At 42.0% G+C, this 20,180-nt stretch overlaps 3 protein-coding genes across 4 annotated transcripts; 2 read left to right on the top strand and 1 right to left on the bottom strand.

Moving 5' to 3' along the window:
• The first annotated feature begins 86 nt into the window (after positions 1-86).
• On the top strand, positions 87-6,834 carry LOC143012898 (glycerol-3-phosphate dehydrogenase [NAD(+)], cytoplasmic). The gene is made up of 8 exons (XM_076166233.1): positions 87-239; positions 1,514-1,691; positions 1,973-2,113; positions 3,604-3,742; positions 4,253-4,365; positions 5,350-5,586; positions 5,684-5,790; positions 5,878-6,834. The coding sequence occupies exons 1-8, from the start codon at positions 196-198 to the stop codon at positions 5,972-5,974; spliced, it is 1,056 nt and encodes a 351-aa protein (XP_076022348.1). The 5' UTR covers positions 87-195; the 3' UTR covers positions 5,975-6,834.
• Positions 6,835-7,529: 695 nt separating this feature from the next.
• LOC143012895 (glucose-6-phosphate 1-dehydrogenase) lies at positions 7,530-15,239 on the bottom strand. Its single transcript, XM_076166230.1, has 13 exons — positions 15,098-15,239; positions 13,745-13,866; positions 12,021-12,058; positions 11,800-11,908; positions 11,498-11,715; positions 10,904-11,062; positions 10,459-10,584; positions 10,007-10,100; positions 9,712-9,898; positions 9,366-9,601; positions 9,060-9,136; positions 8,718-8,810; positions 7,530-8,630 (listed from the first exon to the last, which is right to left on the bottom strand). Exons 2-13 carry the CDS (start codon positions 13,859-13,861, stop codon positions 8,540-8,542), a joined length of 1,545 nt encoding a protein of 514 aa, XP_076022345.1. The 5' UTR covers positions 13,862-13,866; positions 15,098-15,239; the 3' UTR covers positions 7,530-8,539.
• Positions 15,240-17,357: 2,118 nt separating this feature from the next.
• Positions 17,358-19,812, top strand: spmip11 (sperm microtubule inner protein 11). 2 transcript variants are annotated; one of them, XM_076166470.1, is made up of 5 exons: positions 17,358-17,556; positions 18,029-18,211; positions 18,327-18,453; positions 18,554-18,650; positions 18,915-19,812. In XM_076166470.1, the coding sequence occupies exons 1-4, from the start codon at positions 17,466-17,468 to the stop codon at positions 18,600-18,602; spliced, it is 450 nt and encodes a 149-aa protein (XP_076022585.1). In that variant the 5' UTR covers positions 17,358-17,465; the 3' UTR covers positions 18,603-18,650; positions 18,915-19,812. The 2 variants fall into 2 exon arrangements, with proteins under 2 accessions (XP_076022585.1, XP_076022586.1); XM_076166471.1 differs by having other exon boundaries at positions 19,455-19,812.
• The last annotated feature ends 368 nt before the right edge of the window (positions 19,813-20,180 follow it).

Raw genomic sequence — 20,180 nt, forward strand, 5'->3', positions numbered from 1 at the left:
CGGACCTGCTGACCCGTCGGAGCCTGGTGGACGGCAGAGCAGTGGGCGGGCGGTGTCTCCCTCCATACGGGCCAATAAAATCACGCTATCTGCTTCTGTTGGTTGCATAACAATAGTGCAGACAACAAGGCAGCGGCGATCACCGGTCAGTGTCGGTTCATTTTCTTTTCACTCAACCCTCTGCTGCTCTTCATCATGGCATCTCCTAAGAAAGTCTGCATCATCGGCTCTGGAAACTGGTAATGTTTAACTGCATGTACCGGCGCCCGCTTAGGGGTAAACGTGGCTGCAGTGACTCGACATTGTTACAGATTGCCTGTCAACAGTTGCTTGACAATTTAGCATCATTGAACCAGCAGCCAACTGCCGCTAACTAGCTGCGTGCCCGTGATAAACAAGTGTGTTTTGCAGCGCTGTGTTTGCGTTTAGAGCGCTTCTTCAGCTGCTACGCTAGCCAGCCGCAGTTTACACGGGGTCACAGGCTTAAAAACAGTCCCGTGTTTACAGAAAATGAGCCGCATGAGGGTCTTCAAAGGGTCTTTTACATCCGTAGCTACAAACATAATCATCTACGGAAAGCTTTGAAATGTTCTTGGCTCTTATTGCTGCATAACTGCCTCTGTTAAAACGCTTTGTTAGCAGAACACAGGCGCTGTTCTGTGGGGCAAGCCAAACTTCATTCAAGTATAACACAATTGAGCTTGTTTTGGTCCTATAAAATGCACCTTGATGCTGTAAAATTATTTACAGAATCTTTTAAGTCCTGTGGCAAATTCGGCATAGAAAAGTTAAACCAAACAGCCTTAAGTGTATCTCTAAACATATAATTTTAATTAAAAGCCTGCTGCCAACTGTCCTTAAAACACACGTATCCAAAATTCAAATTAAATTTAAGCATTTTTTGTAATGTAGTGGATTTTTGTATGTAACGAATTGGTGTGTGTGATAAGTGAGTAAGTACATTGTGTTCACTCACTCTCTCTCATTCAAGTTAACACTTATATGTTAAGTGTTAACTTGATCAAGAGATTGAGTGAACACAATGTATTTACTATTAAGTCTTAAATCAATGTATTCACAATGGAGTGTGGCTTAGTGGTATCCTCACCATAGAGACATACACTTACATACACACTGCAGTCTGAAAGTTTGGTCATAGAATACACAGATTAAATCCTGTTGTTAGACAAATTACCTCAGCCTTTCATACAAATGGTCTCCAACTGTTAGAAACGTGTGTTAATTATCAAAACTATCTGTAATTTGGCACTATAAAGGCGTTAAACAGTGTACCGTGTTAGTAAGAAGGGCATGTTGACCCTTGAATACAAATGACCTCGTGCCCTGACCAGCTTACTTTAAACAGAGAAGTCATGTGATGGTTGATCACTGTTTGCCGAATAGGCTTAAGTGCGAAGTGATGAAACTTCTTTGAAATAAGTTTAGATGCAATATAAATTCAACACAAATGCTTTCCAAACTATGTACTAACCTGTAACTATTAATAATACAGGGGCTCTGCCATTGCCAAGATAGTGGGTGCCAATGCCGCTCAGAATCCGACATTTGACAACACTGTTAAAATGTGGGTGTTTGAGGAGACAGTGAACGGGCGCAAACTGACTGAAATAATCAACTGTGACCATGAAAATGTGAAGTACCTTCCTGGGCACAAGCTACCATCAAATGTGGTAAGAAACAGATGGTTTCAGAGGAAGATTTCTCACATTTAAGCACCATTTCACCCAACATTGTTTAGTCTTCTGCCTGTTGCTTTGCTGCATGTGTTGTCCAAAATGAGATTGGATGTTGGCCCTCAATGCATTTTGTGTTGTAATTCTTTTTTTATAATGCTCACAGCTGTAATATCAGTTTTCTGCATGTGGTCTTACAGCACACTTTCCTTTCTTCACGAGCTCAGACTGCAAATGTGTGTCCCGTCTCTCACATACCATCATTCTACCCCTCCAAGGTGGCCGTCCCAGATCTGTTGGAGGCATCCAGCGATGCAGACATTCTGGTGTTTGTGATCCCCCACCAGTTTGTCGGGAAACTATGCGACACCATGAAGGGCAAGATAAAGACAGATGCCCTCGGGATATCCCTGATCAAGGTCACATTAATGAGTTTGTGATTCATTGTTACACTTTGTCAATTATTTATTCATATTTTGCCGCTTGACTTCAATGTGTAATTAATTCATTTGTGTGTCAGGTTAAACAAGTTAAGTGTTGCAATGTGGTCTTTGTCCTTAAATGCCTGCTTATCTTGGCGTGGCTGACTATAAGGCAATTCAAAGTGCTTTACATAGTCATAAAAGCAGATATCATGTTTCACCAGATATTCGTTAAGAGAATAAGATCATTTTAAACAGTTTACAAAGATTGTGTCAAATTCATCAATTACAATGTCAAGTGCAGTAAAAGAAAAGGAACAGTGCAGTTGCAGGTTTTCAGCTTAGCTTTCATAGTGGTTGAAGTGGGGGAACATCTGATATCCTGAGGGAGTTTGTTCCAGTTGCGGAAGGCACACATACAAGGGATTAGTGTTAACCCTTGGTATGACCAGCTGTCCTGTTCCCAAGGATCCAAGTGGCTGAACTGGCCAAACTGGTCTTGGTTTAGTCCAAGCTTTTTAGTGCTTTATATTGTACTAACAGCATCTTAAAGTCGACCTTGAACCAAATTGGGAGTAAGTGAAAGGATCTGACATCTGGGCTGATGCAGACTGTTCTTTGTCCTTGTGAGAATTCTTGCAATTCTTGCATTTTGAATTAGCTTCAGCTGTCTGATGGCGTGTCAGAGAACCATGCCAGTCAAGTCTGTCTGAGTTCAAGTCATACACAAGTTAGTCTATGTCATGTTTGCACACAAGCTCTCTTGTTCTGGATATATTCTTAAAATGACAAAAGGTTGTGGTTTGACATGGCTACTGAAAGTTTGGGCAGAATCTATGACAACACACATTTTTAACTTGGTCTTTGGCTTTCAGACCTCTGTCTTCAAGGTGTGAACTCACTCTTCAGTTATTTCTGTTTTCTCTTTGTTGTCAAAGATAACGACCTCAGTATTATCTTGGAGTAAGTCTGTAGGACCATAGTGAGTTGGTGAAAGAGACAGATAAATCTCATTATCATCAGCATAGCCATGATAAGTAGTGCTGCTGTTATGTAGCAGCCCTAATGGAGCATATAGAGATTGAGCAAGAGGCACCCAAAGATTCAACTCTAGATTGAAACCACATGTCATGTCTCCTGTGTTATGTAAACTTGCCAATAGCAAGTCTGCAGTACAAAGTATGACCTGAACCAATCCATCTCTGACTGCAAAGGTCGACAGGCAGCGCTGAGGTCAAGTAAAATGAGAACTGCTATGTTCCCTGGGTCCATGTTCAGCCAGCCCGTCTCTTTGCTGTGGTGCAGCCTGAATTCAGAGTGAAAATAGTAGAAACAGTGTGATCTTGACATCTTCCTTATTAAATAAACACAATTTTCTCAATGTCATTACCTAAAAAAGGAAGATTTGAAATGGGTGCATAAATGTTTAACATGGAAGGGTCTATATTGCAATGCCTGTAAATCTATTATTGTGTGTTTTTCTACAGGGTGTAGATGAGGGGCCTAATGGACTTCGACTCATCTCTGATGTGATCCAGGAGAAGCTTGGTATCACAATGAGCGTGCTGATGGGAGCCAACATTGCCAGTGAGGTTGCTGATGAGAAGTTTTGTGAGACCACGATTGGTGAGTCTCTTAATTGTATTGCATGTCTTGCATTCTGTTGCCTTGGCAATGGTTATTTGGTTGCATTGTAAGAGATTGTTGTGCGTGTAGATACCGTTTGAGTGGATTTAAAGTTACAATGAGGGATTCAAGTTACTATTTGGCCTTGGAGCAGTAAGATAACCTTTTGGTCTATAGTCACAGTTCCCTCTCTCAAGACTTCAGCATGGAAATGAAAGTGCTATTTGCGTCGTAGCCGCTTTGTAAATGATGACGTGGGCTGGTTTTGTTTGACATTTGCTTGCCTTATGCCTTTGCACACATCTCACAACAGCATGCATCATGGGGTTCACTGTCGGTGCATACAGCCATTAGAGAAATGGGAAGCTTGGCGGCATTACAGGATCATTCTTCAAAGTCACTGTGTTATAACTATGGCTCATGTTAAGCATCTGTTTGAATGGCACTGCTTACACACAAATCCTTTTTTAGCAATGCCAAAAATAACCAGACTCCTTTTTGTGCATCCAGGGTGTAAGATTAAAAGCCACGGGGCTCTCCTGAAAGAACTAATGCAGACCAACAACTTCAGAGTCACTGTAGTGGAGGAGTATGATGTGGTGGAGATCTGCGGAGCCCTGAAGGTGAGACGTCCGTATGAAACACAACCAAACAAACATCTTGGCTCGTCTAGCGTCTAAGACCTAATTACAAAGATGAACAATCAGATCAAAACATGCACATTTCAAATGACGACATAGGAGCCATAGCAACCAACATGGTGTAGTCATTGCAGCTAGAAGAGGCAGTAAGCAAGGTAACCATAGTATTGTGAGCTATTTTAGTTGTTTTGTACTTGCAAGGCCAGCAGAGTGTATAGAGTTTATATACACTTAGAATATACTGCCAATAGAAGAAAGGTGACAAATCAATGAAAGTGAAATACAGTTTCATCTTCTCATGGGCAGCGACACTGAGCACACAAATCTCAGGCTGCGGGGATTTATGCCCACCTGCAAATGTTTACAACCAGAATCTGGCCTTCTCGCAATATTTACTACCCCCATGATGCTTTGCACTGCTCATGGTTGCGCCTTCTTGTTGTAAACCATCATTACTCATTAGGAGCGTGTCTCAGAATGTCAACCAAAAGCGTATTTCATGGTATTTAACGGAAAGTAAAGTCTGTGCGAAAACTGTGGCTGCATGTCAGATTGGGTCTGAAGGTTAAAATGGGGGTGGGGTACAGTGAGAGAGCTCAGGTGGCCTAAAGGGGTAAAACTTCCCCTTTTCATCAGTCATCCATCAGGCCCATTGTGATCATATTTATTGGAGGTATTTGCATAATTGTTGTCCATCATTCAACAAAATTTCCTATTAAACAGCAACCACAGAAGCAGCACAGCTCACCTGTAATCTAGGGCAACGTTCGGTGGTTGCTTCATCTTTCATTCATATTCATGACCACTGAATACATTATCTGCCTAAACACGATATCATGTCGCAACTTCATCAAAATAATCCTGACGCTAATGATTGATGATGTGCAAATTGTGTCCCTTTCCCAAGTTGTCAGTTTTTAGCTTTTCAATCTTTCTTTCTATTTTTCCTCCTCATCTGTCCTTCAGAACATCGTCGCAGTTGGGGCAGGATTCTGTGACGGTCTGGGCTTCGGGGACAATACCAAGGCAGCTGTAATCAGGTTGGGTCTAATGGAGATGATTGCCTTTGCCCGTATTTTCTGCACGGCTGGGCCGGTCTCCTCGGCAACCTTCCTGGAGAGCTGCGGCGTGGCCGACCTCATTACAACCTGCTATGGTGGACGCAACCGCAAAGTGGCTGAAGCTTTCGTGAAGACGGGGAAGGTAAGTTTATAGATTCTTATGTGGCCTCTCTAAATAAATGCCTTGACCTTGGTTGAGCTCTTTGCGTGTTGAGTCTCATGTTTCTTTGGTTGCTCAGTCCATTGAGGAGCTGGAGATGGAGATGCTGAATGGTCAGAAGCTGCAAGGACCGGCAACAGCAGCTGAAGTCTATCTTATCCTGAATCACAAAAACCTGATTGACAAGTAAGTGCCAATGTAAGATGACCCATCATCAGCAGCAGCATGATTTTTTGCACTCAACCATGACTACTCCTCCTCCTCCTCCTCCAGGTTCCCACTGTTCAATGCAGTGTACCAGATCTGCTACCAGAACCACCCAGTCAAAGAGTTCATAAGCTGCTTGCAGAACCATCCAGAGCACATGTAAAAACTGACCATCGTGCCTTCAAACAGGGAAAATCACCAATTAAAAACCGTACCTGTAAGATGAGCCGTCACTCCACAGCAATCGCACAGGGAAGCTGGTGCAGCCTGTGGGTGAGATTCGCTCCCACTCAGTTGGAGAGTTTGTCTTTAAGTGCTTTCTTTCATTCCCTGACCTCTCCGGAGAACGGAAGGATAATTGTTGGATTCACCCCATGTGATCGTCCGTTAGTTCTTCGTCTCAGAAAGGGTTTCTGAGCCGCATGAAATGGGAATGCAGAATGCTACAAATACAGAAACCTAATTTATATCACTGAACTTAACAGTGCTGTGCTAAGTAATTCATTTCTTAATGTTTTGATTTAACATTACACTTGACTGCCATTTTCCTCACAAACAGTGGCTGCATGTAAGAATGGCACTGCATCATACATTCATATTTTGCTTAAGATGACTCTTTGGGACAAAAAACTGCTTGACCTTCTGTAGAGGGAATCCTGTGTATCTAACATTCATGTTGCCGTCCATTTAAATGCCTGTCAATCACCTGACTTTGTTCAATTATATGCGATACCTCACTACTGTTGACTTATAGTAATTGTCAGTAGCTATATGTATGCTTGAGTGTCTTAAATAATTTACTCAGTTGTTTAGTTTCTTGTACTGTACTTAACTGTAAACCATCCGTTTTTAAAATATGCAAGTGCCTTACCATGTCTGGTTGTGATGTCTTTTGTCAAACCAGACACAATTCCAACATCCGCCCGTTATGCCAATCGTTACCGTGATTCTGCCTTTGTCTTAATTTCATGTCTGTGTTGAAATTAAGTCAACATTTAAATATGAAATAAATGATATCCACCATTGCCGCAGTAGTACTTCAGTGCCTCACTGCTTTGGTTTGTCATTAGATCTGAATCGCACCACTGTAATGAGAACCTCGCTGTGAAGTCGTTCACACAGATATGGAGAAGTATGAGGTGTGAAATCATTCTGATAATTTCATTTCACACTCAAACGGGAATAAAACGACAATTATCTTACTAATGGAAAAGATCAAATACTGTACAGCTTCACTAATACACTGAACTATATCACACTGGTCTCACACATTACATTCATTGACATCTACATTTTATGTACTGAATATTAGAGTGCAGGTAAAGATATCTTGTTACACTGATTTGTACCAGTTGTCAAAACACCTACAGTGACGTCTGTTTGAGCACAGCCATTTCTCTCTTTTGTATTTCACTGCAGTTTTACCCGTTTCAGGACAGTGCGAGGAGAAATAGTACAGAATGTTACTGAAAGTGCAGTTTGCCAGCACGTAAGAGGTCCTAATAGAAACGTCTGTAATCATAACAGACAGCATCGCACACAAGCCTGTAACTAGCAAATCTCCAATAGTCTACAATTTGTCAGTGAGGTCATGCAAACTTCAAAACTAAATTGCCAAATGTGAGGCTTTCTATTCTAATTAAGATGTGGCTTTTCAGAAGCATTAGGCATTTACCTACCAAAAAGACCTCCAGAGGAACAAAGCAGCACCACAAAAACACATTTATAAAGTGAACCCACTAATTTATTGCAAGTTATGGAAATAATATAGCTACTTAAACATGAATATGCAGCAAAGGTGTATAATACAGCGTTACAAAGACATTCACAGCTGACCTGCGGTGGATACTTCTACTGCCTAGATGATGAAATGTGGAATGAATGTCAGCGACTTCAATAAGCCTGGGAAAATGTAAACGAATGTAATGAAACTCTTAAGACTGACAGCTCGTTCCCCTCATCCATCCAAATATTCCGATATGAACGCTTGAACTGCTTCTGAACTGCATTAAGTCCCTCGAAATCACACGGCAATAAGCAGTCCTGAACAACCATGTCATTCTTGGTCCCGCGCAGAAGATTAAATAAGTTGCCAAAAAGAAATCCCACTCAATGATTAATAATAAACGCAGTCAAAGCATAAATGTTTTACAGTCACATTTCTAATAACAGTGACAGCTGGTGGACAATCGTTCATCGTCTCCACTGTGTTCAGTTACCATCTTTGGTAAAGGAGTAAAAAACGAGTGATCATGATTCGGCTAAATGTTTTCTTCTTGTAACAGACTTGTTTCATGCCGACCATGTTCCATTTACCATCCTGTCACATTAAGACCTACTGTCAATTATAGATGTCAGGGAAATGACATTGTAATTGCTCTCCTACAGACTTGGTCCCACCTTTACACCAAGTAGACTTCCAGTGATGTATTTAATGAAATGATTACATGATTAACCAAAACTTTATCTGTTCATGATGCCAGTATAATTCACAATTTTTAAAGGTCTAAAAACTGCCCAATGATCCAGGTAACTGTGAAGACCCATAGGTGCTTTACCTGAGAAAAAACTACGATAATTTAAGTATCTCCTTTCTTTTTAAGTATCTTGCTACTCTGGTGGATCCACATAGTGGAGACACTTTCATCACAGACACTTCCAATACTGGAACATGACACTGCTCACTACATCCTGCTGCACCCGTCCCCTATGCTACCTCTGTTTCAACTCAAAGTCTGTGAGGGTTGACCCATTTGTAAGTGCCTTCGTAGCGGAATCCAACTTTCTTTGAAAGCTCGTCTGCTTCCACTGGACCTCGGCTACGGAGAAAAACAGACCCAATCAGAATCAAAATTTGGCGTTAGATTATTTTACCATTTAAGAACATAAGAAAACATATTTCCTACCTTCCGTATTTGTAGGGAATAGGTGTGGGTTTCTCTTTGTCTATCTGATGAAGGAGAGGAGTGAAGATCCTCCATGCTTCCCTTAGTTCATCACTGCAGAGACACAGAAAATGGAAATTGTTTCACTTCATGTGGTGGAGGACCTTGAAGAGATGTCAAATATTACAAAAATGTAAAAAAATATCAGGTTTCTACAGGTTGCACCCCTCTGTAATGCTGAGGAGAAAATATGTGTTATAGTGCCATCTAGTGGTGAGAAACCTTAGCTCACAAGGGGCAATTTCTCACCAGACAGGTTGAGTTTTTCACGCAGTAACAAGAGAACGCAACAGTTGTACAGACCTGCGAACAAAGTGCATCTGACTCCCACAGAAGACATCCAGGATGAGACGCTCATAAGCATCTGGAAGTTTCACATCCTGAAAACGGGATTGAAAAAAGCATCATGCATCAGTTTTGTATTCTTATGCAACAATATATGAATTCACTCGCAGAAACACTGGACTACAAGCACAACATGTGACTTTGCCTTGTTGAAACTGTTTAAATCATTTACTCTGCTACGGTTTTCCACTTCTTTTGTCCTCTCCAAGGTACTTTGAGATTATCTTGAGATAAGGTTTGTACACATAATGAACTGGAGCTTACCTTGTATCTGCTCTTATAGGTGAGGTCCAGCTCAGTTTCCTCAGGGCTGAAGTACACACCGGGTTTCTTGCTCATCATCTTGGCGTAGACCGCCTCGTTGGGCTGCACGCGGACCACCAGCTCGTTCCTACGACACTGATTTCCGAAAATGTCCCCTGGGACGTCTGTAAACTGCAGCCGCACCTCTGCTTTGCGCTCATTCAGGGCCTTTCCACAGCGGAGGATGAAAGGAACACCTGAGGAGAAAATATATGTGTGTGTGAGTCATCTAAGGCGGTGGCATAATCCGAGGACAATATGATTTCAAGGATAGTAACTTCAACACACAAAGGTAAAGTGTCTTTACCATCCCAGCGTTCATTGTGCACGTACAGCACAGCTGTGGCAAAGGTGGCCTGAGCTGACCCTTTAGGCACTGTGGGGTCATCGAGGTAACCCAGCTTAGCGTCGCCTTCGGCTTCTGGATCCCCCACATACTGGCCCAGCACCACATCCGACATGCTTGCTGGAGTGATGCACTTCAGCACCTTCACCTGCAGAGGGGGCACAGGGTTAGAGAACAGATACACTCCAGTTCCCCAGTGAGACCAACATACTGGATCTACTCCTGTGCTCAGGGTCTGTGGCAGATGGTGCTGCACCTTTTCATCCCGGACATCATCGGAGCTAGTGGAGGCAGGCTTCTCCATGGCAACAAGAGTAAGTATCTGGAGCAAGTGGTTTTGCATGACATCGCTGAGCATGACAAAAAAAACACAGATGGTCAGACACAGAACTGAATGGAGCACGGGATTATTGCCATCACAAACATTATGACTGATCAATGGATCGATCCTGTGTGTGTGTGTGTGTGTGTGTGTGTGTGTGTGTGTGTGTGTGTGTGTGTGTGTGTGTGTGTGTGTGTGTGTGTGTGTGTGTGTGTGTGTGTGTGTGTGTGTGTGTGTGTGTGTGTGTGTGTGTGTGTGTGGCTGCCATCTGGGAAATGAGTTTTCCAGCATAGAAGCTTACAGTATGGAACTTGTGTAATTTACTATGCTAAGATAAACATGAGCAACATGGTTAGTGGAGCAGTACAGCGAGTTGTTGCCCTCACCGGATGATGCCGAAATCATCAAAGTAACCTCCTCGTCCCTGAGTGCCAAAGGGTTCTTTGAAGGTTAGGACAACACAGGCCACACTGTCCCTGTTCCAGATAGGCCCAAAGATACGGTTCCCAAACCTGAAACATGCATCACAGGGTCATTCTCCACTCAGCAGAAAGACAGCTGGCCGTGACAACATGCAAAAAAACATCTCCTTCCATTTTGTTCTTACGGTGGCAAACTCATCTCTATTTAGTGTCATATTCAAGGAAGCATTTTTGTGTGCAGTACATGCTGAAGCTGGAACGGTGTATTACACAACCCTTAGTTATTTAGTTACCTTATACTGTATCAACAACAGCTTTGTTTCAGCATGTAACCGAGAAAAAAAAAACTTCTTTCCTCTTATTCAAACAGACAGCATTCACAGGAGCGTTCTAGTTCTTGTTTTCTTACCGGAGCACCATGAGGTTCTGCACCATTTCCTTGCCCAGATAGTGATCTATTCTGTAGATCTGATCTTCAGTGAACAGAGAGGAGAGATGAGCAGACAGCTCTTCAGAGCTCTGCAGGTCATGTCCAAACGGCTTCTCTACAATCACCCTGTTCCAGCCTCTATAGTGGGCACACACATACAAACACACACAAATGAATATGGTCATGTCTGGTGCAACTCTGCTTGGGAGCTTTAGTTGGACCTGCTATAGAAGAAAGCAAATTCCATCTGGAAACCAGCTATACTGGTATGAGCAGTAACCGGTGTAACACAGCAACAGAGTTAGTGAGTACCATGACTTGTACTCTAAAACTTTGATTATATTGTGCTTCAGAGTAATAAGTCAGCTTTTTAAAACGATTACAATCTGATTACAGATGTAGATTGTAAATGGAATTTCTCAGGCATGTAAACATCTTATTCAGAGTTTGCCTCCTCTGCATACATTTCCTCACTGGGCAGACTCGTACTGCCATTATGCAACACGTTACGTATACTCACTCAAGGACAATTGATAGTATGTTAACATACCTAATGAGAGAAGGTGTACTAACTTGCTGCACATGCAGTGGTGTTTGATGTTCTTGGTCACGTCGTGGTAAACAGTGGGTGGCAGGGCCAAGTAGAAGAGACGATTAGCCTCTGCTCCTCCGGGCAAAGAGAGGAGGTGTGTGTGGAGCGCAGAGAAGGAACTCTCCTCCGAGTATTTCCCGCTGACATAGGTGTTCCGGCTGAAGAAGGTCGATAGCCGATCTGCCTCCGTGTCTGCTACCTGAGGCGGGGAGGTGAGAGCATTTACAAACCTATGGGCCTAACTGAAGATCTTGGAAACTTCATCACAGAGCAAGAGCTTTACCTTTAGGTACTGCATACAAGAAGCCCGGATGGCGTCCACAGTCAAGTTAGAGCGAGCAAAGCCCACAAAATATGTCTGCTCAGGGAGGAGGCCATCTCTGAACAACCACCTGAGAGAGAACAGACACAGACACACACACGGTTCATTCCCCTCCACAGCAGAAACAGATAAGTGTCTTTGCTTGGGTGATGACGTAGAAGCCTTTCCCTGGCTTCACTCACCACAGAGTTGGGTAGATTTTCTTCTTTGCCAGATCCCCCTACAGGTGCAAATACACACACAAACACACAGATATGAGTCACCATTGAAAAGTATGGACCAGGTACATAATAATCACATAAGTGCCGCTGATGTAATGTTGTTCAGTGAGTCAGTGTAGAATCCAGCAGTTCTATCAAGTATCCTCGACTACTAATACTTAACCAGGGTTTCAAGATGCTGCAGCATTACAGATCACACAGTAGGACAACAGGTAAGTAGGCGGCTTTGGCATTGCACAACCTTGGTAATCCTACTAACAGGAAGCAAGTGGCAACCGAAGAGAGCATGGAACCAACAGGAGCTCACGGTGCTTACTAAATCTGTTCATAACCCAAAAGCAACTCAAAACAGTGTTACTAAGGCCTCATGTCACAGACAGGAAAGGAAGGCCTGAGAGAAATAGAAGGATAAATGGTGTCACATGTCGGGACACAAACGATGAGCCTGATTAAAAAGATATAATCAAATAAAGACATCTTGTGCTCTTCATGCGTCATATTCATTCACCACACACAGAATTTGAACCTGAACAACAACAGATTCTCCATTAGGTTAGGATTAGGTTTGTCAAACTCATTTGCTAGAACATGTACACCCATAATACCCCAAGCTAAATGGAACAAATTCACTCCCACCTGTCCTTCTGTCACAAAACAGGCCTGTAAAGCGGATCAATGGCACACATGATCAAGGCGCTCTGCTCTATTCTGTGCCTGCCATTGTGCCACAGAAGAATGGGCTGGTAGTTAATTCAACATCTGCTACAACACACACACACGCACACATGTACACATGCCCAGCTCCTCTTGATATTAATGCTCCTGCTGTGGGTGGCTTACACGAAGCCCCAGAGTGAGCGGACACACAGGCCGAGCAACTGATCTCGCGCTGTATCGGATTGAAAGGAAACTGCTGACTGTCAGTGACAAAGCAAAATTCAGCGACAACACCACTCCCAAGAGATTACAGTGGAGAAGAAAGAGGACCCAGCCAATGAATCAACCTGGCTATCCATTTACCCCGGCCATACAAATGCATTATTAAATCTGGTTTGATCGGTTAAAGCAAAGCTGTGATCTCAGCAGTTTGGATATTATGTAGACTCAGATATGTGTGTAAATACTGTTGGAAAGAGCATGTATTATGTTTTATTATAGAGCATTCTAAAACAAGGAAACATTTGTTCCCACATCCACAACTATAATCTCAGGATCATTTAGGGTCGGTTGAAGAAAACAGGCCAGTCTAGTTTCACAACGGCTGCAGTAAGATCAGATACTGGACAATTCAGCAATCAAGGAAATACAAAAGCAGCACTATACGGGTCCCTGCGAGCCTCTGCCATGTTCTTCTTATGCTGATGCAAATCAAAACAAACAACAAACAAAGAGGAACTTTGACAAGACCACTGTCTCAATGTCGGTTTTCAAAATGGAACTCATTTGCAGAAGCATGAAGAAATCACTTTCCACATTTCCTCAATCAGGTTACTTGCAATTATTGCACTACTAGAGATTTCAACAATTTCTTTGCAACAAAATGTCCAATGTTAGTAAAATTGTCAACATAACGATAACAGACAACACAGGTCATTCAGTGTAAGTTTACATGTGCATACATCAATAGCAGTTCCCATGTTTACACCTTCATCAGTTACTGGCTACACCTTTAGTCATGTGCTTACCGATGCTCCCATGATGATGAAGACGTGCGTGTCAGACTGATGGAATTGCTGATCATCAAACAGCTCCTTCCTCAGCTCCCCGAACACCTCCGAGCGAGAGAGGGGAATGGTGCTCATTGTTTCTGGTGGAGAGCAAACAGCAGAAAAATGCAGTTAGAATTCTACCAATGTTATAGTCACCTGTCCACATGTCAATCTGTCCATCAACAGGACAGGGGCGGGGGCAGGGTTACACAAACAAGGTCAATATTCTAAAACTTTGTCACACTTTTTCTTAATATTTTGAGTCAAGCCATGTACTTATTTTAAATTTTCCTAGACTTTTTGTTCAAATTGAATTGTCGCATGCAACTGCTTGTGACAACATTACAACCGCTGATTGACAAGTTCTCCGTTGTTGTTGTTGTTGATGACGGCCAGGTGATGAACAAGTTCCAAGTCTAAATCATGGTTTGCAGCCTTAAAGATGATATAGATACAGGGGGTTGCCATAGCCGTGTGTGTATGTGTGTATGTGTGTGTGTGTGTGTGTGTGTGTGTGTGTGTGTGTGTGTAATGTGCAGATAAAGAAGATCTTTGCTCAGTTTCTCATGTCGTTTCATCCATGTCTTAAATGAATTCAGTTTTGCATTATTACATCTAATTGTAATTCTATCACTTTCAAACATAAATGTTACAACACTAAATTCATATATATTGCACCACGTTTGCTTCCTCGTGTCAGGCTCAGATTCCAACACTCAATGGTTCGCCTGTTTGACAGAAAATACAATCCTAAACTTCCTTGTGACTCATTTCTCTTTGTGAATCACACCTGGAAGTAGATGAGATTTCAAGGAAATTTCACAAATAGCTTCTTGGTTTTCACCCTGACATGAGACCTGCAGCTCACAATAAACAAACTAGGGACAACAAGACAATCGGTACAGTGCGAGTCATGAGCGTGTGTTTGTGTCGGATAGCCTCCTGCTATAATGATATTAGTCAAATCTCCTCCTCCCACCACAATCCCGTATTTAACAAGGCTAAACCTTAACGCGGCACACCGACATGCAACTGAATACTGTCGGATTTCACAGCCACATAACACAGGCTGGAGTTGTTGCTAATGCACGATCAGTTAGGTACCATTAACCTCGATGAAAGGGGAAGAAATCTCGGATTATCAGACTAAATGAGCTCAATTAATCGCATATACTACACGACCCCTGTCATCAGTGTTTAGCTCCACATGCTGCTATGACAACATAACCCGCTATCATCCAGAATGCTGCTAACCACAGCAGCTAGTTTAAAGTTCCCTCGTGTACAAAACAACAAAATAACTCAAAACAAACACGGCTAAATACTCACAGGTTATACTGCTGCCGTGGGTGAGTAAAACACTGACAAAACACGCCAGGAGGATGAAAAGTTTCAACACTGCGACGCCAGAAGAGTCGGTGCGCATTTCACTTGGTCCTACCCACTCACTTCCCTGTTCAGTGACAACGCAAAAATACGACATTTTATTGGTTTGCCTTACTTACCAGAGCTCGAGCGGCCTCCCATCGCTGGCTGCACGGTGACGTCACAGAGCAGGCCAGGGGGCGCGGCTTCGCTGCATTATGCCGGTACGCGCGCGCAGCACCGTAAACACATAATTGGATTTCAATAGTTTAATTCAGTTCATTCGCCGTTAAAAATCATATGCAGTCATAGACAATGGCCCATATATAAATATATATATATATATAATAGTAAGCTTCTTCATGTTTAATGATTTAACGTTTAATCTTTGTTCTTTACCGATCAACAAAGACTTGCTAGTTGTACAGCTACAGCCCTCTCACTCCCAATACACCATCTTTTGTGACATCCCTGACTGTACATTGTAACTATCAAACTATAAACTGTAACATGTGTTGTCAAGAAGTTGTTGAGTCATGGAGAAATGCTTTAGATATAATGTTTTGTAATACCTAACCCCCAATTTCCTAATGAGATGAAATGTACTAGCAATAGTATTAGTACAGATGTAAATAGGCAGTTAAACATGGCCACACAAAGTCAACAGATTATTTGCAGGAATATTGAATTTTTGGTTTTTGGAATAGAGACCTCAGAGTTTCCAAGAAGAAGTGAAAGTGTTGTACAGTGTTGTTGTAAGTGATAGACAATGAAAAGCTACACACACATTCACCGGCCTGTTACTCCTGTTTAACAATCAAACCTTGGGATTATTGCAATCATCAGAACATCATGAACAATACAACAACTGCACAAGATTAGTCAGCGATCCTTTCAGGTGGACAATGAGTCCAACGTCAATGAGTCCAACAAACAAATCTGAAAGCCATTATTCCAATCATCAACCAAACAGGTGAAGATAAAAAGTCAATAAGAAACTCAACCAATCATAGCATCATATTCAAACTCATTTATATTCATGATTGATAAAATTGGTTACTATTGCTTTTGCAATCTACAACTAGTGCCTGTTACTGATGATTTGAAAGATGGGATTGGTTGGATAGACTAAAAAAACTCCACACCTATGTATGAATTACTATTTTGACTGTTCATGATGGTCCAAGAATTTTGGAATACAGTGTGTTGCCATAGCAGTGTGTGTGTGTGTGCGTGTGTGTGTGTGTGTGTGTGTGTGTGTGTGTGTGTGTGTGTGTGTGTGTGTGTGTGTGTGTGTGTGTGTGTGTGTGTGTGTGTGATGTGCACACGGGCACAAGCGGGGTCAGATGAAGACACAAAGTTGACCGACACTGATGTCTGCAGCGGGCCAGCATGGCAAATTTTCCTACAACTGTCAAACACTTGCTCGTTGCCAAATTCTTCAGTTGGTGCATCTGTAAACAATAGAAGGAGACAGAATCCGTCAAACTGTCCTCCCATCGTTGTTTCTTTGTGTTCATATTACATACAGGGAGAGGGAAGTGGAGTTCAGCTGGGTTTGCCTTAAATATATAAAGAAAATAAATAAGAGTTATGATTTACAGGGGGGAAATAATGCAAAAGTTTAAATAATTGTGAAATCCATGGGGGACTGGTAAAGATCTTCTGCTGTGTTGTAAGAGAGTTCCTACAATGATGACAGAGACGAGATTGAGGAAGAGGAAATGGAGACAATGATGTAGTGTGAGTGGGCATTGAGTTCATGGGTAAATACCAGTGTGAGGTGACACACTTGTTCAGTAGGAACTCTTTTCCATTTCCTCAAGTGACACTGGTCAATAAAAAACTAGAGCTTTCCCATGGGTTGCATGCAAACATGTTGGGATGTGTACTCAAAAGTCTGAAAGTAACACAATAAATAATGCCATCAATGATAATTATGAATTAACCTGATTAACAGTTAAGTGGCTGTAACCATTTAACCGTTTGATGGTTAGTGAGTTATCCAGAGCGTCAAATGGGTCTGAATCAGATACAATCTTTTTAATTATGTGGTCACAATTTTATAAACAAACATTTGTGACATTAATATCTGCTTTGATGGTATTGGGGAGGCTTTTAATTTGAACTGCAGGTCCAAACTTTTGCATCGTTATTAACACGGTAAAGGCGCACTGCAAAATTCGGATGTGGCCTGTTTTGGCAGTAGTGAGAACTTCCGGCGGGCGGAGCTTGTCTCCATGGCGACATCTACACCCAAAGTAGTGATTTATTTACGGACTGACTGGGTTTCCGGCTTGACCTACGGTTCTTCCGAAACAAATTGGGCCACATGGCGTTTTTCGGACTAACACATCTGGGATATCAGAATCCTATTGGTGATAAGATGATAGTGAACCCCAAAGGAACATCACAAGCTGAAAGTAAGTTCAGATGATCAGGGTTTGGCTTGTTACGTCTGGGGCAGCTTGCTATCTCACAACATCATTTGCTAATTATTCCGAATAGAGAGGAGCAGATGTGGTTCATTTCATTGCAGGTCTCCATTACATGCGTGGGTGTGCTGTTATTGACTCAACCACTAAACCTGTGTGACCAGTCAGATTGTTATTATAGTTATAGTTATTATAGTATAGGTGCAGTCTATAACTTCTTAAAACATATTTCTGTAAATGTTGCTGATTTGCCTCTTAAAGGAGGATTTTAATGAGTTCTAAGCTGTCAAACATGCTGTATTTTTTCATTTTGGTGAAAGCTTAAGCAATGCGATGATCGTAACTCAACTAAAATACAAGGAAACAAACCTCATTTACTGTCTTGTGAAGGGTTTTAAAGCACATTCTCATGTAATATAATCTCAATATGTATCTTGATATGTAACATGGCTCTTTACAGATGATGATGTTAGATCCAGAGCAGGTTTGCCTCCATCGCCATCTCTTCAGGAACCGCTGAGACCCCTCGGATGTACAGACATGCGCCGTGTTTCCAACCAGCCACTTCCTTACAGCAGCAGCATACACCACAGGAGCCAGGAGCGATACAAAGAGATGGTCAAACGAGGCCAAACACCCAGATGTGAGTACAGTGAATATAAGTAGTCCTGAGCAACTTCAACTTAAATCTGATTCAAGCCACACGGGTCAAATGCCACAGTGATGTGATGATGATTGTGATGTCTTCTCTTCTTCAGCTCCTAACCAGCTCTACGTCATGCCTCTGACAGACAGTCAGCAGTATGGATGGCTGACAAGCAAGGAAAAGTCTGAACCATGGACTCAAGTCGAGCGATTTCCCCACAAGAGGAGTGACGTTACCAAGTGCGTAAGATATGAAAGTCTGATTTAATTTGAACTTTTCAGTCATATGATGTGTAGATTTCTCACTGTCACTGCTTTTATGTCTTCCATTTATTTTTAGGTATGTAGAAGAAATGTTGAAGACAGACCCAGAGTTCAGCCTGTTGTGATCGCCCTCTTCAGGATTGTTCTTCTCAGCTGTGACAGACATAAATGAAGTGTGGACTAAAATGTGAATTAAGATTAAACTGATGATTTAACTGTTCCACATCTGGAGGTTCCCCAAGCTTAATTTTGTTCCTTCATGCGGAAAACAATCCACTGGTTGGTCTACTGATTTTACGATGCTGATGTTTACAATATAGATTAGTGTTTCTATATCATTTTAAGGATTTTCTACATTAAGTTTAGTAGTGTAAATGCATATGTGGATATTAAACTTTACAGGAGTACAGATGTCTAACTTTACAATATTTTTGTAGGTCACTGCACACCTCCTGCAGAAATATAGAACACTGACATGAACCTTCTTCTGCTCTACGTATCAGCTCAGTGAAAACTATGTGATGGTCATCAGTCTTCATGTATTACCCTGAATGTGTCATGCTCCCTTTGAGACTCAGCATGAGGCATTTAGAGTCATTTGTACACAATCACTACAAAGTCAAAGAGAACTGAGACATCCGGGGCGTCAATCTGGGTGAAACACGAATGAGGAACACATGAGATGCAGCTGTGCGAGCTGAATCGTGATTCCATCAAAACTAGAGGCCCCATGTGGTGTCCATGCTGGAAATACACAATGAAGCCTTTTGGTGCCATCTAGCGGTCACTCTGAGTAATACATGCTGTTCAAGAGCTGAGAGACGACGAAGCTGTAGGGTTTTTGTCCTAACTGTAACCTTTTGTCCTAACTGTAACCTTTTGTCATCGCCCACTATGTCAGAGAATATTCCAACCCTTTGAGTTGTCTATTCTATGTTATAATTGTGCTGTTTTTAAACCCATTTCCATGTTTCCAGTTACAGGTTATAGAATAAGTTTGGCAGCACACACTGAAATCTTCATGGTGGGCTCACAATGGGTCGCAATGGGTCACAAAGGGTATCTTTTGCCGAAGCTACCGACAAAACATTTTACCTGACATTAAACATTACATGAACACATGAGAGCCATTGATTTTTTTATTTTTTTCTTCAAGGGGAAATGTTATTTTTCTCTTTGTCATAGTCCTCAACTCTTCTTGTCTGTCAGTTCTGCAAAACAATCCCCCTTCGCCTCCTTCAATTCAGGGAAAATACAAATAAAAACAAAACAAATACAGAAGGATTCATCGGGCCTGAGCAAAACACTGTTTCAGTAGTATGGGGACGACCTTCTCCCGTTCCCCAAAAACATCCCAAGAGTTAACAATCAACACAAGTCTATGGACAGCCAATAGAAATAGAATACACACAATGCACATTTTTATAAACTCATGTCCATTCTATAAATTCTTTGCTTATATGAATCACTCTTCATTGGTCACAATTCACTTGATAGTTGGTGATCTCCAAACTTTTCTGTCCTCTGGTGCTCCCACTATGCCTGAGGCCAAACATCATTGCACAGGAGGGGACCAATAGCACAAGGCTGCATACACTTGCTTTGGTACAAACATGATCAACTGTTAGTTGCCATTGTTGCGCTAAGTCAGGGCTGATTCTTCCAAATTACAAACATAGTTAGGAGCAAGATTAACGCAATGA

This window comes from Genypterus blacodes, unplaced genomic scaffold, assembly GCF_046128005.1.
Source record: "Genypterus blacodes isolate CSIRO-AG114 ecotype Tasmania unplaced genomic scaffold, CSIRO-AGI_Gbla_v1 ptg000156l_1, whole genome shotgun sequence".
Lineage (NCBI taxonomy): Eukaryota > Metazoa > Chordata > Actinopteri > Ophidiiformes > Ophidiidae > Genypterus > Genypterus blacodes.

Excerpts from the sequence above, each read along its gene's own strand:
- LOC143012898 (XM_076166233.1), top strand. The coding sequence starts at position 196 with ATGGCATCTCCTAAGAAAGTCTGCATCATCGGCTCTGGAAACTG. Across the intron at positions 5,587-5,683 it reads CTTTCGTGAAGACGGGGAAG|TCCATTGAGGAGCTGGAGAT; the intron begins GTAAGTTTATAG and ends TTGGTTGCTCAG. Across the intron at positions 5,791-5,877 it reads CACAAAAACCTGATTGACAA|GTTCCCACTGTTCAATGCAG; the intron begins GTAAGTGCCAAT and ends CTCCTCCTCCAG.
- LOC143012895 (XM_076166230.1), bottom strand. The coding sequence starts at position 13,861 with ATGAGCACCATTCCCCTCTCTCGCTCGGAGGTGTTCGGGGAGCTGAGG. Across the intron at positions 12,059-13,744 it reads TCATCATCATGGGAGCATCG|GGGGATCTGGCAAAGAAGAA; the intron begins GTAAGCACATGA and ends TTGCACCTGTAG. Across the intron at positions 11,909-12,020 it reads AAAATCTACCCAACTCTGTG|GTGGTTGTTCAGAGATGGCC; the intron begins GTGAGTGAAGCC and ends GTTCTCTCTCAG.
- spmip11 (XM_076166470.1), top strand. The coding sequence starts at position 17,466 with ATGGCGTTTTTCGGACTAACACATCTGGGATATCAGAATCCTATTGGT. Across the intron at positions 18,212-18,326 it reads ACGAGGCCAAACACCCAGAT|CTCCTAACCAGCTCTACGTC; the intron begins GTGAGTACAGTG and ends TCTCTTCTTCAG. Across the intron at positions 18,454-18,553 it reads AAGAGGAGTGACGTTACCAA|GTATGTAGAAGAAATGTTGA; the intron begins GTGCGTAAGATA and ends ATTTATTTTTAG.